This window comes from Polyodon spathula, chromosome 6, assembly GCF_017654505.1.
Source record: "Polyodon spathula isolate WHYD16114869_AA chromosome 6, ASM1765450v1, whole genome shotgun sequence".
Taxonomy (NCBI): domain Eukaryota; kingdom Metazoa; phylum Chordata; class Actinopteri; order Acipenseriformes; family Polyodontidae; genus Polyodon; species Polyodon spathula.
In genome coordinates, this window is record NC_054539.1 from 61,956,511 (window position 1) to 61,973,501 (window position 16,991).

The window sequence follows — 16,991 nt, forward strand, 5'->3', positions numbered from 1 at the left end:
ACCAGGGTTGGGAAGCCCTGCCCCAGAGTCTGTACTCTGCATTGTGTTCCTTTTGCAGTTATGTAAATTGAGTTGCTTGTGTACTCAGGTTTCCTGATGACAGCAGAACAAACTGTCCCTTTTGGTTCTGCATCCAGAAGAATTGGAACTGGAGGTGAAGAGGCAGCTCAGGGCACACAAGGAAATGGGACTGAAGGTTCATCAAATAAGTGCAGCAGTGAGTATTGGAAGTTGGAACGATGCATTGAGTATTTAATAATAATGAGAAAAAAAACAAAACAACACACATACGTTGGTTTGATGTGTTATGTTGACTCAGAAATATTTAATATCAGTTTAAATAGTTGAATGTTTTTCTGTAGTATGTCGTTGGACATTGTACTATAGTATACCTTGTTTTTTTTCTACAGGATTCTTTGTATGGATATACTACTATCACCAAGCACATGAAGTTACATCTTGTTTGAGATATTCCATTTAGTTTGTGGCTAGAATCTGATTGTGAAGTGAAAATGACAGAAATGCCAACTGCTACGGTTTGGCCATAGCAGCTAGTGCTTTGAGGCGCTGCTACGGTGATACGGGCGTGATACTACCTTTTTTTTTTTTTTTTTTTTTTTAAATTAGACTCGCGTCAGTGCAACAAGACGGGTTCTTCTGTTTTTTGTTTTTTTTGTTTTGTGCTTCTATGTTAATGATGGTGTGAGTTTCGGCGTTCCCATTTTTGTATATTGGGGTGTGTTTACATCTGATTCACGCGCTGTGATTGGCTTGTGGTTTAAAAAAAAAAAAAAAAGTACCCGAGACCAATTACAATGGGACATGCATCGTGGTAAATGCTTTGACACAATGAAAATAAAAAACAAGATCGGAGATTGGATGGCCAAGATATATTAAACAAAAACAAAACAAAAAGAAAATAGCGCCTCGGCAGCAAGCAAATGGTAAAATAATAGCGGCGGTAACTTTTAATATTTTAATAAAGGACATGGCAACACAAAGACCTTGGCTGAATGCACAACGGTTCAAAGAAGATTACACCAAGAAGTATATATTCATAAAAAAAAGTACGAGTACTTACTGCGAGTACTGCAGGTGCGATTTAAGTGTCAAGCACGGGGCAATAAATGATCTTGATGAACACGTCAGAACCTCGAAACACGGGGAGCGCAGGAAAATAGATCATCTGACGTTTTTTTTTTAAACCGATGTTGAAAATGAAGTGATTTAAAGCAGAGACTCTTTTTACAAACTTCATTTTAGAGCACAATTTACCAGTTGCCGTTGCAGATCACATAGGCCCACTTGTGAAAGTGGCTTTTCCTGATAGTAAAATTGCTTCGGTTTTGAAAAGTAATTTTTTTGCCATTGCAACCGACGCAGTAGGGAAACCGAGACTCCGTTGTATCCAGTTGTAATACGTTACTTCAGTGAAGAAATTGGTAAAGCGGTAACGCAGCTGTTTGCTTTACCATCATGTGAAGGTATATCGGCAACTGGAGAAAATATTCTTTTAGACTGTGGATACAGTATTGAAGTTATTTGAAATACCATGGAAAAACTGTGTTGCGTTTAGAGCAGATAATGCAGCTGTAATGCTGGGGGTACATAAAGGCGTAGCTGCCTTTGTAAAAATGGAGAACAATTCTGCCCCTGTACAGGGTTGTCCCTATCATTTAATTCACATTGCAGCTCAGTCGGCTTCAAAGATTACCAGCAAGAGTCGACAAACTCCTGATAGACATATTATTATCTAGAAGTGGCAAGCGGCACAAGCAGTTGAAACAGTGCCAGGACTTGTGTGGCACCAAAGCAAGGAAGGTGCTGAAACAAGTGAACACCAGGTTTGTGCTTAAGAATAACTTTATATATATATATATATATATATATATATATATATATATATATATATATATATATATATATAATATGATAATTTTTTTTTTTTTAACTCTGTCGGAGAGTATTATGCGGAGGCCAGTTCTTATATTGCCAGCAAATTGCCAGTGCATGAGGAGCTCTTAAAAGAAGTTAAAAGAGTTTGTTGCTACCAAGTAGAAGACGTTCTTTGGTCAGACAGGGCAGAAATGATTCCTGGTACATGATAGGGAGGATCTTGAATCCCGCAACAGGCCAACCAAAGTTTGCATTGTTGGTCATGGTGATGCTAACCATACTGATCGTACCCCACAGTAATGCAAACACAGAGCGAATATTCAGCATTGTGCTTAAAGTTAACACAGAGTTCCGCCCAAATTTATCCAGGAAAACGCTAGGAGCTATTTGTTACAGAAGCTGAAGCTCTTGTCTGTGTGGAAAAGAAATGCTATGAAGCTTAATGCAATAAGTCTGTACTGATGAAGTGCAAGAGTGCCACTTACACTAAGTTACATATGTGAAGAAGTCATAACATTGACCTGATATCACTGACCGAATTGTGTTCTTTAGTATACATTTTTGTATCCTTAGCATAATAATCTGTAGTGGTAAAAGGCTTCTCTTTTTTTGGCTAAAATTGAATGCCTTTTCTGCTTAGTTTCTAAATTGAGAATTGCCAAGACTAGCTTATATGCCTATATTTTAGTTCAACTTAAGTTATAGTATTAAGTACATTTTTGTCATATATATGTGTGTATGTGTGCAGTACTAAGAAATGTATTTGAGTTCAGAGATGCTACTTGCATATACTTGCTTGTACATAAACAGTAAATACTCTACTGTGATGCTGAATCTCCTTGTCTCCTGTTTTTAATTTGAAAAGCTGTAATTTGAGCCACGGTCAAGAAATAGGTCTTACTGGGGCACAGACATAAAAGTATGATTTTAATAAAATGTGTAGGGTTTAGGGTTTGCTTGATGCTTTGCTCACTAGGTGCTAGGATTTCTGTTTTCAAATGTTGGCATTTTTTTCCTTTTTTTTTTGCAAGCCCCTTACCATATTTCTGTAGGTTGTTTAGTTTTGTAGATTTTATTTTACTCTAGAGTACCTCTGTGTGCAGTAGTTATTAAGATCTCACATGAAACTCTTTAAAATCCTCTGCAGCAAAGGAAGTTTCATGTGTCCAGGAATTTAATTTTAGCGATAGTTTAAATAGACCACCAAGTGAAACTAGTCTGGAAAACTGAGGTTTCCAGACGAATGGTAAGGTAGCAAATACTTGTTATGCTAACGGGATGCATAAACAAAAACATTGGCTGTTGTCTTAAAGGATGGTCAAAGGGGTTTTAGCATACGCCTTTACCTTCATTTTAATTTCAGGAAATTGAGTAAGTAGAGCAGTTCGAATTGGTAAGGCCCTTTGCAGCCACAAGATGGCGCATTTTTCTCAAGAGACTTGTTTTTCTATGTGCTATTATTGTATGCTGGTAAACCAACTGGATGAAGTGTACACTTGATGCTAAAACATGTGTTTGACTTCTGAGATGAATAAGCTACTGTTAGCCATTGCTTTGAAAAGAGAGAAAGCAAGACTGTTCTGTATACATTGTGCTTTTATCACACATTCCTTTTGTAGATAAAAAGCAGCGCACGATGCGTCGGCTTACTTTGCACTCTCTAACTTTTACAGGTCTTGTGTTTTTGTTTTGTAGACTATTGCTACAAATATGTCTAAAGTGATCTTTTGCTGATTGTTTTTATTTTAATTTCAGTTTATGGTGTTTGTGCACTGAAAGTAGGTAGTAAGAGTAGCCACAGGATGTGCTCTAAACTGTCCACATTTCTGCTACAGCCCATGTCCCAATTTACATGAAAGTGCAGTAGCATTTGTGCTATGCAAAAGGCTTCAGGCACCAGTAGGTTAGTCTTTCCCGGCACACTTTCTGCTAATTTAAGGGGGGCTAGATTCACTGTGGCTGTGTAGCAAAAATCTAACAAATATTGCCTGATTACTTTGTGAAAACTGCAGAGCAACATCTGCAACAGTACAGTAGCTGAAGTTAAATACCGCTACAGTGCTGAGAAAGTGAAACGCCCTTCTACCTGATATTTATCTTCATTTGCTAGATCAGTGTTTTTCAAACCTTTCCTAAAACTGTACCCCTGTCTGGAGGTTTCACCTCAAATACCCTTTTAAAATTATCAGTCTACTGAATGGGATCACAGTTGCAATAACAGGCAAAATTAATCAGATTGACATTTTTTTCCCTGTTTTATTTAACACATAATGCATCAGTTTGGGATGGACAAACAGCTGGTTTAGGGCAGAATATCAAACAGTAATTCTTAAAACTTTTAATTATAAGTCTTTGGATGCACAGAATCAAAAGACAATATACCACCTGCTCGACATCGCGAGTGTCTGGGTCCAATATAAATCCGCTATATATCGAGGGCCGCGATATAGTGAGAGACCCATAGAAAAACAAATAGGCTACCAACAAATATTGTACAACCACTCCCTCGTTTTATTGGGGGCATCAGGGTCCAATATAAATCCTCTACGCAACCCTCTTTTTTTTTTTTTTTCATTTTCCTTATAAAAAGCAGCACATCATTTTAATTCATACTGCAAAGGGTATTTGCTGCTTAAGCCTTCCTCTCCTTTCTCATATGCCCAAACCCACTGCATTGAAAGAATCCCATTCCAAACATAGGAGGCTTGTTGCTAGGGAGCTGACGTCACTGCCCTGTGATTTTCTGCTAGTGCATTGCTGCTGAACACCTCGTTGGCTAAAATAAAAAACACTTGAGCAAGCAGATATTTAATTTGCTTTGTGTTATTGAGCAGTGCATTTATATATGATAACAGTATGATATTTAGTTTTTATTTATGTATTTTTGTTTGTGTTGTACAGTATGAAATAAAACAAACAGTAATTCTAAGTGCAGTTGTCTATGCATATTGCAGCTAAGGCATGTGCAGTTTCCTTTTTTTTCTCATCCCAGCAGAATTTTGTGCCATTTAAGATGTTTACATTGTAAACATTACTTTCAAGATTAACTATAATAACTTTCCCAAGAGGTTGAATCTGCTTCAAATATTAATAGGGAGATCAGACCATTTTTTCAAGTCAGATTTCAATTTAGTAATTAATGGAAGGAAATTATTTTTGAATAACTGTTTCTTATGAGAGCATATATGACACCCTAGATACTTAATACTTTTTTTACTTTGCCACTTAAATTCTTTATGTTGGGAACAGTGTCAGTATTAATAGGTATTATTTCTGTTTTAACTTTGTTAATTTTATAAGTCGAGATTAATGAATAATCATTTAAAATAGACTTGTGACAAGGCATCGTTGATTTCAGTGTTAGTTAAGTTTTTTTTTGTAATCTAAAAAAGTAATCTGCATAAGGGCTAAATTTAATTTTGTTTTCCAATATTAATCCACTTAATTTCTTGAGGACCTTTTTAAACAGGCTAGTTTTGGTTTCTGGGCTTTCTTACAAAAGGTTAATTACTTTTTTTGTGACATGTTCTGGATTAGCAAAACTAGAGACTGAAACCATCCAACGAGCAGGAACAGCATGTGAGTATGTATCCCACCTGCCCTGAACTGCCCTATTCAGTGTCCATGGCAAACTGCTGGGAACTTGGTGGTGGTTTTGTGAAGTGTTATTCTGTCTACTAAATTTGACACCATCAATCTCGCCATTTGAGAAGCAATGCATATTGTGGTGTGATTTCGGGCCAGCTCACTAAATGACAAGTACGTCTTCACCTCTGCCTTCAGTCTGTCTCTTCTTACATTAAGAAGGGCATTATTTGGGTAGTGGAAGAAGACTGAGTGATGCATTCAATCAATGGGATACAGTTTCCTGTGACTATAGCAATAGAAATCGTAGCAGTTTGATCCATTCCTGGTTTTACTGTGAGTTTAATAAGACTTGCTTGAACTTGTTACCTATATACTGTGGTTATTCAAGCTTTTAGTAAAACCTGGCATGGGTGAAACTAATGTGCAACAGGAGTCTTATTTCCATCCCTGGTGTCCTGGTGTGGATGATTCTAGATATGGAGGAGTTTAAATGTAATTTCGTTTTACAAATCTTTTTATTGACTGTGCCTGTTTTAGCAACGCTGGAAAGATCACAATCTTCACTCAAATAGTGCAGATCTGTTCAAGAAACAAAGCTGCTTAGCTCCAGAACCTGGGATGTGGAGCCACAGGTCTGTAATGTTCCCCTGGCATGGAAGCAGTACATTCAAACAACAGGTTTCTTATCTGATGAGTGAGGAAAGAGACAAAAACAAAACCCAGTTTGTGAGTGAGGACATTGAATGGAGCCCCTCTGTGGATTGTCCTTGACACTGTACGTTAAATTATCTTCAGTTTATAATAGCAAGATTTAAAACTCGATTGCTGCCACCTGAGTAAAGGATCAATGGATTATGAATTGGTAATGGTCCAGCAGGGCTTTGGACATGCTGCTGTTTCAAATACTTACATGTTATGTGGTTTGAAACTTAAAGAATAATCAGGATTACTGTTATTTTTTATGGCGGTCAGGCAATTTACCATTGGAGCGCTTCCTTTAAGCCTTTCTCCATGTTCTAAAAGGATCTTGAAGTCCAAACATTTCTAGTTTACCTGATTTTAAACAAACAAGTAAAACAGAGTGAACATTTTATTTCACTTTTATATCCACAAGAAATGAGTGTGCAATGTTACAGGGTACATAAGGACCTTTTATTTTATTGCTACATGTACCCATGTGTTGCTACAACTGTTTACGTAAGGTGTGTATTGAATTTTTTTTTAAATGTATAACGTATATTGTATGTATAAAAATACAAATTTTATATATATATAATAATATAATATATAATATATATATATATATATATATATATATATATATATATATATATCAGGCTATGGGAGAGAAGAAACTTATTGGTGCCATTTTTATTGACTTCTCTAAGGCTTTTGACCTAGTTGACCATATAATGCTTCTCAATAAGTTAAGTAACCTTGGGTTAACGGGTCCTTCATTGTTAGTTTAAATCATATCTAATGGAACGTACCTAAGCAACTGTCTATGAAAGAAAGAAATCCGACCTTATGCCTGTATCCCAGGGAGTCCCACTAGGATCAATTCTTGGACTGCTCTTATTTTCTGTTTTTATTAATGGCATACCCAAAATCTGTAAGAAAAGTTCAGTACATATGTATGCGGATGATACAGTGGTTTACTACAGATCTGGTAATAGCCATGATTTAACTAAGATACTACACAGTTTAAAAAAAAAAAAAAAAAAAAAAAAAAAAACTGGCAGCTGGGTTGCCAGTAATATACTGTATAAAAAAACAACAACTTGTTTTTATGGTAAAACTGTATAAAAATAGTGTCATACTTAATGTTTTTACATACATTGGGGTAATCTTTCTTTTTTAGAGATTTAAAAAACATACATTTACAGTAAAATACCATAAAAACACACGATTAGTAAAGTTCAGCAAATTAACTCTTAATAAAAAGAGTTTATATGCATTACAGAGCCGCCACAGCAAGTTTTAACCAGCGCTAATCATGCTTCAGATTTACCTCCTAGGCTACGATACTGCCAGCATTTAACGGAGAATACAGGGGTAGCCCACTCCAAGATTTGACCAGCCACAAGATGGTGACCACACAAAATATGAACAAAACACATACAATGGTGAGGGAACAGAAAGGACATGTAAATTTACATATAGTTGTGCAACCGCTCATCACATTAAACACACAATAACACAAAACACAATTAACGCAATTAGATATTAAATATCCACGGTATTTAACCGTCCACGCTACCAATGTATTTTTAAAAAAGAAATGTGGTCTGTTAAAACAACGGAAAATATCTGTTTTTACTTTTTTAATGTAAAAAACTTTAAAGGGGCACAAAGTGGAGTTTTCTAGTAGGTACAGTTCGCGCAATGTCAGTGGTACTAAATATTTTGGAACACCTACAGTGAAGAGTGTTCTGGGTAGAAAATCATTTGCTTTTGCTGCAGTCTCTGACTGGAATCACTTGCAGTTATGCTGAGGTCAGAGACCCAAAATGGTTTTCCTGAATAAAGAATTTTCAAATGAAAACAATTCCCTGCGTCAAGATGGCTTCCCATGTACCTGCGTGGACCTCTCAGAACTACATTTCCATTCCCATCATCCTCCTGCTCAATGGTAAATTACATATGTAAGCAGGAAGATGATGGGAAATGTAGTTCTGAGCGGTCCCTGCAGGTACATGGGAAGCCATCTTGAAGCAGGGAATGCAATTTAAAAGTTAAACGTGGTCAAAAAATGTAAAAAAAATAAATACAAATAAAACAATACACAAACCTTATGTATACAGTAGCAACACATGGGAACATGTAACACAAAATAAAATGGTCCCTATGTACACTTTAAATAATAATAAGCAGCAGCAGCTGGGTAATATATAATATATTGCATTTTTATGGTTTGTTAATATTGTAACTTTTTTTTTTGTTATTTTGCTTCATTCTCTCCAGACATTATTCATTTATCTTTCAGCACTTTGTTGGAAAAGGTACCGTAGTATAACTAATTAAATAGTTTGTGTTTTGCACAGAAAAAAAAAAATCAAAACAGAGGGGATGTACATTGAACATGTCAGTTTATTTGCTTAATGTTGCATTTTGATGGATTTACCGGAAAAGGGTATGGCACAGTTGTTAAACCAGTAGTGCAGGGTGTGCCCTTTTTAAATTTCTCCATACACAATATAAACTAACTAATTCCTAATTTTCTAATCATCAAAATGTCATGCTTTCCTTTTTCCATTCATTGGTATCCGATGGCTTCTTGCATGCATCGTTTATAATTTTATTGTTTTCGGAACATGCTCATTTAAAATTAGGTTTCTTGCAGACAGGCAGACTTAAGCTGGACTTGAAAATGTTCAAAGTCAATGTGGGATAATGATGTTGCAGTGATGCACTATGTTTAGTTAAACAGGAGTAACATCTGCACTATGCACGTTCCAGCTTGCCGCTGTGTCAGCATCACTTTCTCACTATGATAGCAAAAGATTGAGGGACTTGAGCTCAGGGCTTTGGTTTCTAAACTGAATCTTTGCTGAGGACGTCCAATAGGGAAACCTGTAATACTCAATCAGGCCATTTCTCCTGCCCCAACCTGTTTTTTTTTTTTTTAAACACAATTAACAAGACCATCACCCAGCTATTAAAAAGATCCCTGGTATTCTCAGAATAAGAATTTTTCTGACTTTTTTCAAAGTAAAGCACTGAAGCTGTTGAAGTTGTTTTTATTGGGGTCCTTATCTCCAGGGTTACAGTGGAGGCTGTCCTACTATATATTGTGTTTATCTTGTGATCCAAGAACATTGCTAAGGACATTATTTAAGTTATTGAGTGCTTAAGAATCTTGGGGTTTGTTTAGGCTGTGTCTTGTCTGCATGTCACACTTACAGCATGTTGCCCTTTGTATGCGGAGTTTCATTAGCTTGCTGCCAGTGTTATCTTCTATTCTCCTGGTGGGTTAAAATGATAGTGGCTAGCTGTTGACACCCTGGGGAGATCTTCCTTACTCTGAACACATACCCTGTTGCTTGCCCTCTGCAGCATCATTCAGTCACCCCATACCACTTCATTCTAGAATTAGTTGTCCATAACCTGAAGGTTGAGTCTCAATGACTGCATCGATGACTGCATAAAGAAAAGGGTCTATTTACCAACTTTAACAAGAGCCAAGGAGTGTGCTGGCATGACAAAAACAAAAATATCGCTGATGGAAATGCATACAGTAAGTAGTCCCTTGCTAAACCGGACACATCGGGAAAACAGACAGGTTGTCTGAAATAACAAGGTGTCTGGTCTTTAAAAAAAAAAAAAAAAAAAAAAAAAAATTTGCACACGTGCAGATTGATCATGCTTAATTTGTTTTAAATGTATAACACTGCGCTGCAATAACACATTGTATTTCCTGTACATATTACATTATGTAAAAAGTAGTTTTCTACAGTGCAGTAGTAAAATCAGATGAATACCTAGCGGACTTTCTTTTTACCTTAGCCTATAGACTACTGGTAACAGCAAAATAAAGGACACATTACTGTACAATTGAAACTAAACTATTTCAGCACTTTTTTTTTTTCCTGTAGCCTACCCTGTACACAGTTAACACAAAATAGATCATGGTGCTGGTTTGGCATATATACTGCACACACTTTACAGAACTACATTATTTTAAGTTACTTAGAATTGTTTACAGTGTACTTGTGGCTGCAAGTAAAATACATAGCCTACCTGCTACTTTTTTCTGTTTGGTGTGAGTCAGACTTTCTTTGCAAAAACAATTAGACTTACAGTTCAGAATTAATTATTGTAGTCCACCTCTTGTATTTCAAACCACTGGAGTCCATCAGTATTTCTGAACACTTCTCCCCCATTTCCAACCGATCGATTGCAATTAGTTTAAACTCTCGAGTATAAGTTAAAGTTGGATAGTCTTTTTTTTGTTAATGAGTGTGAAAGACGTGATCTGACAATAGGGAAATTCCAGTGACATCAGGAAGAGAACGACTTTGGAGCGCAGTGTGTTCTTGAAGATGAATGGGAGACTTTTGAGCCCTTATGATAATAAACAGTTTTGCTTGTTGCAGCTGATGGTATGAAGGAAGCCCAGGAGGGGTTCACACGGTTTGTATTCTATGGTTGAAAATAATAATAAAAATAACAAAAAAACATTTTAAACTAAAACTCTTAGTAAACTGTGTATTTTAGTTGACTAGATAAAAACTACAACTAAAATAAGAAGGCAGAATAAAAGTGTGTGTGTGTGCTCTGTAGAGGACCAACAATAACCTCTATTATCTGCTCTGTAATGCTGACGGTCATCATAATAGAGTAATAATCACACACCACCTGAAAGGGGTTACAAGTTATCAGATTATAGCCTAATGCAATCCGAAAAGTCTACAGGAGGCTAGGAGGGTATGACTGAAGTTTAATCAAGGCAGGTCGTGTAAGATTCCCAGAATCTTACACGACCGCCCGAGACGCAATATTAGAGCACATGAGATGCTGGCTGGAAGTGATGTGGGCGCAAATGTGGAACTTTTAAATCTGTAATAAAATAATTGTTTGCTTTTCTTTTAGGGCATTGTCCGAATCGCTCCCTGTTGTTATTTAATTCCTGTTCTGAGTGACAGGCAGTAACCCCACTGACACTTGCGTAGTACCATCTACAACAGCCAGATAAGAATCTAAGATATATATATATATATATATATATATATATATAAGCACCATCCTCCACACAGCAAGACTAAGAATAGATATATATATAATATATATATATACTTGAGGCTATCTATATACGACGTTAATTAACCTACATCTCGCCTTGTTACAATAGAGTGAAACCCGTTGTAACATCAGCGTAAAAAACAAAAATTGTACTCTCTTTGGGTAACTAGTTGTGAACAGAAACCCCATTGACAAAAGGCTAGTATTAATGATATAATAACAACAAATAATTATTATTGTTATTATTATTAAGTTGTATTGAACTGTCCAATTAGAGAGATGGCTGCAGTTACTGGGTGGAACAGGAACAATTAGCTGATTCGCATTTGACAGTGTTTATGACCAGCAGTTGGAGCACGTACTCAACGGAGCGACTGAGAGTTTAAGCTAAGTGCATGTATACGGGCGCAAAGGGCGCCGCTCCACCAGTTTAAATTAATAAGTAGTAATAATGATCTAAATTAAACTGTAGCTACTATTATTAACATTACAATAATTTTTACCTGCATTACAGCGCATATTTGTCACCCCTGCCGCATGCAGTAATGAGGTGGACGGAACAGATCAGAAGCCTGTGTTTCAAATTGGTTCTGAGGTGCTGAAGCCTTTCGCCCCTGGCGCTCATGCGCAGCAGTGATTTCTGTAGAAGCAATGCAAGTTTTCAGTGTATAGCGAAAGTGTATAGCGGTCATGACTACAGTATGATACTGTAAACAATCAAGCCACTTTTAAAATAGGTGAAACATGTTTTAATGTCATAACTACAGTATCATCCTGCAGAAAAAAAGTAAAATAACATAACCCTGTTAGATTCGTTATCTTTTGTCTGATTAAACCTGGTACCCTACATTTGTTTTCCCTCAGCACTAAAGTAATACTTAAGCATACTGTATTTATATCAAATGCTAGTTATTTACAAAGCCTACTACCTTCTGCTGGTCTGTTTATTTGAATATACAGAAATCAGTAGCCTAGTGCTTGGTCATTTTATATTGCAGGCTTGTGTTTCAGTAATGTAATGCACAGTCAGTAGCAATCACAGGGAAGATAACTGACAAGCAGTTAAATACAGTAATAATGTGTAAGTAGTATGCAATGTTATGTGTATGAGGGAGAGGTGAAGTACAGGGGTTATGGTTGGGGGATAAAATAAGAGTTGGTCCTCCGATGCCCCACCCCTCTCAAAGTTCACCAGCTGCTACTGTAAAATAAAATATATATATATATATATATATATATATATATATATATATATATATATATATATATATATATAATAAAAGCAAGAAGCAAAAAATGTAGTCTTCAAATAAAATGAAAAAGTACATTTGCTATATATATATATAGTGTATGTGTAAAACATTCTATTGCCAGCAAATGAACTTTTTTTGTTTTATTTGAAGACTACATTTTTTGCTTCTTGCTTTTTTTATTTAAGTGTTCTGAATGCATATTATCCATGTGCATATTTTCCGTTGTATTTGAGGGCTTTTGGAATAGTACACATTTGTACCTGGTAACAAATCAGATTTAGATAAAGAAAGATTTCCAAGCATGGGAGTGTATGCAAAAACACATAATTAAGAGAAGCTGTCTACAGTCCTACTGGGACTTAACTTTTTCATTAGTCAGGCATATAAATAGTTCTCATGGGATCAGAGATATCAGAATTGGCTGTCCCTGACTGACATTGCATGTCATACAAGGATTTCATTTTGATAATGAGACTTCTGATTGCTGTCTGAACTCAGCAGGTGATCTGTCCTCTTGACATTAGCGTGCTATCAATGCTTACTACATAACTTGTACTTTTAATTACTTTCTATGGTCCTTTCCTGATGAACATTGTAGAGAGTGTTTTTTAATCTTCACTGGGAAGGTTCTGTTTCTCTTGTTGCCTCAGACGCAGATTGCCTAGCAGTGGGACATGTATGGGTGATTTGCAACACCTAGTACCTTCTCTACATATTGGTTTTCTTTATCAGACATACTGTGTATGGAAGCATCAGGTTGGGGGCATGTAACTTGAGGAGTGACTGTTTATGAAGTGTGATCTACATGTTAAGGAAGTGGGCCCTGTTAGTATGGTAGTTATTTTCTGGGTTGTGACACAGGGTTCAGTCTGGGATACAGGCACTGCACTAACTAATCAGTCATCCATCCATCCATCCATTATCATTATGCTTCTCCTGGTGAGGGTTGCGGCCTAATCAGTCATGCCTATTTCAAATTTCAAAGTAAGCTTTTGCTTCTACCTATTTTCTAACAGATAACTGCTCTAGGCCTTCAGCACGGCACAGTTGAGCACATGGGTCAGCTCTTTGCATAACAGTACCTTTTAATACCTTTTAGGAGGTTAGTGGGCTGAGTCAAATGGTGGTGATGATGGGACTGGCAAAAAGTACACAGGAGGCTTGATTAGTTTTCCCCACAGCAGGGATTTTATTTGTCTGGCCGTATATGGCCACCGACCAGTATTTCAATAAAAAAAAAAAATAGAACAAAAGTAATGAAATAAAAATAGTCAAAATAAATTCCCCCACCAATATCAACAATGATAAAGGAAGAGGAGAAAATAAAAAGGTACAACTAACAAAGTCCCGGACACAATAAGATTAAAAAAATAGATAAGTTCCACTGGCGCTCCCGCGCTGACCTCTAGGGGGCTCTCGGTCCTGGGTTGGATTTTAGTGACGAGGTCCCAGACGTTCTTCCAGATACCAATTCGAAATGCCATCTCCTGTCTCTGCAATACAACACACTTTTATACACAATAACCAGTTTAGCAACACATCTCCTTTCGCTGTTCCCCAGGACTGAGCAAGCGAGCTCAGATCGTACCGTCCTTTAAATACTGTTCGACCCCGCCCTTAGCCTTGGCCCTGGTTGCCGCTGTACCCAATCGGCGTACGTAGTAACGGACTTCCGCGTTCGGAAGGAGCGAGTGATCTTTCTGGAATTCCTGGACGGTTCGACCTTCGCATTTTCGCCGGTCTCGTCCCGTTTTATGCAACGCCACCAGTGATCGGGAGGACCCGTTGGACCCCCGTCACAGGCCCCTTTTGTGTTTGTGCTGGAACTGGTTCACATATTTATCTGGAGTTCCCACTGAGCACACTACTTTATACCATCCTGTTAAAGCAATAGAGCTGGAATGTGCTCATATTAGCATTTCTTTGAATTCCCCTCTCCCTGCAGTACATTGTGTGTTCTACTAGGTAACGGGGATATTTGCATCGCAGGATTCATTAACACCTTTCGTTTTATGCCACCAAAACCAAAACAACGGCAGATAAGTTAATTAAGAGAAGTGAGTGTTTTCACAGGATAATTTTATCCAGTGTGAAGATGTGCTGTAGCACGAAATCTGAGGGAACACAAGCCACTTTTTCAGGAACAGTGGCTTAAAACCTGGTTCCAGGAGACCTAGGTTGCTGAATTACTTACATTTGACCTTGTATTTGCTTTTTGTATTTGTTGCTGTGTGATGAAACTAATTAAGAACATTGTAACTGTCTCATTATCACAGGTGGCTCTACGTCCACAAAATATAACATCCATCATACTGAAAAGTTACACTTTTTAAAACCTCTCAACGTTTCCATGAGTTGGTACGTAATACTGAAAAGCATTATAGATGTAAGGACTTTGATGTAAAAAGAGTTCTGAAAATGGTAGAAAGCAAAAAAAATTGTCATGAAGTTTATACAAATTTATTTTAACCCACCAATATTGCTTTTTATTTCAATTTTAAATAACTGGGTCATTCTACCGTTACAGTACATATCGCAACCTGCGAAAAATGAAAGTCATTTTTTAATTATTTTTTTATTCGAAATATAAACTTTAAAATAGTTAGAAACTGCTCTTTGCAGAGCTTAGCAGCAAAACAGATTTCTGACAACAATCAACAAGTAAACTATTTTTGGTCAACTCTGTTACTGACAAGTAGCATAGTGTTCAGCAAAGTGCTTACACAATTAAGAATCTAATTAATGGTTATATAGCAGTTCATGTGTCCCTTATTTTTAAAAAAGTTGTTGTTTAGAAAATAACTTTAAAATACATTAAGACAGTAGAGGTCTTACTAATGTTATTTAGAAGTCTTAGGTATGGTTCATTTTTACAATTTGAAGGAATAGTATAATTTGGTTTGCTTTTGTTTTTTTAATAAAATCAAGCTATGTTTCTCAGCTAATTTAATACATTTTAGACAAATTCACAGGTAACAGAGTTGACGTGAGTAACGAAGTTGACAGTGGTAAGAGTATTGACTGGAATCAGTAAAATCCTTATTTTAGTAATTTTTTAAACATAGTAAACAATGTAAAACATACTCAGACTTGGGGTCATTTAAATGCATACTGCTGAATTACTTACATTTGACTTTGTATTTGCAAATTCTGAACTACAATTTGGATTGCTAATGCAAATATGTAACTTATTATACCAAATGCATTTTAAATATACACACAGACATTGAATGATTAGCCATTGTTGGCCACATTCATGAAATTTTTACCATCGCGCTAACTTAACACCTGCTTTTCTTAATGAAGAAAATATTATTTGTAGTAATCTAAGATTTGACAAAAGCAAATTAAATGTTTCTTTTTTATTTTGTACCATTGGGTGTTTGTTTTTCATCTTTTAAAAAGGGATAGTAAATTTTAATGATGTTAAAGTTTTATGAATATGGCCCAATGTATGTCATCTTGGATAAAGGCCTCTGCCAAATTAATGATAATAAAACATAAATTATACTCATGTTTATGTAGACTAATCAATTAATGTATGTTGTATGGAAGAGTATTTGATATGCATTTAGTTTAATAAGTCACATGTTTGCATTTGTATTTAATTTTGGTGGTAAATGCATTACATTTGCATTTGCAAATTCAGAATTTCAAAAACATGAAGTCATTTGCATTTAAATGCATTTGACCTGATCTGAAGAACACATTTAAACTTCTGAACATAAACAGAAGTCAGAAATACTGAATGATACGAAGAAGTATTACGATGCCACAAAAATTGGAATATGTGCCTTGTAGAGTGTTTCATTCATTACATACAGTGTGAACCAAAGGTACTAAGGAGTATTGGGAAATGGTGTGGAAGTTGTATGTGCTTAGCGTGTGTAAAGGCTCCTACAGTTGTGGAATACTGGGTGCTAGTATACAAATCAATGATGTACTTCACACTTCAGCTATTTTGGACCACATTGCTTTACAGATCTCCACATGAAGAGCAGTCACAGATTTTGGTGGTGGAATTATGCACAGCATGTCCTCATACAAATACCACAACATGTCAACACGATTGAGCCAAATAAATCTGTTGATTTTAAATATTATATTTTCCACGTAAAACAACTTTATAGTTGTACACCACCCACTCGATATATCGCGCGTGTCGGGGCCCAATATAAATCCGCTGTACATCGAGGGCCGCAATATAGCGAGAGGTCCATCGAAAAAGAAATAGGTTAACAAATAAGTAGGTACAACCACTCCCTCGTTTTATCAGGGGTGTCAGGGTCCAATATAAATCCTCTACACAACCTGTTTTTTTCTCGTTTTTTCATATAAAAAGCAGCACACTTTTAATTCGTACAGCAGAGGGTAATTGCTTCTCATCAACTTCAGTCTCGGATTAATTTCATGAGTCTTCCTCTCCTTTCTCAGATGCACAAACCTGCTGCATTGAAAGAGTCCATTCCTAACAACATAGGAGTCCTGTTGCTAGGGAGCTGATGTCACTGC

General features: G+C 36.4%; 1 protein-coding gene across 1 annotated transcript in view; it reads left to right on the top strand.

The window, feature by feature from the left end:
• The window catches only part of atad2b (ATPase family AAA domain containing 2B), a 76,845-nt gene that overhangs the window by 44,012 nt on the left and 15,842 nt on the right, over positions 1-16,991 (top strand). The window contains exon 24 of the mRNA XM_041253369.1: positions 89-217. Within this exon, the coding sequence (XP_041109303.1) occupies positions 89-217 (129 nt within the window). The remainder of the gene's footprint in view (positions 1-88; positions 218-16,991) is intronic.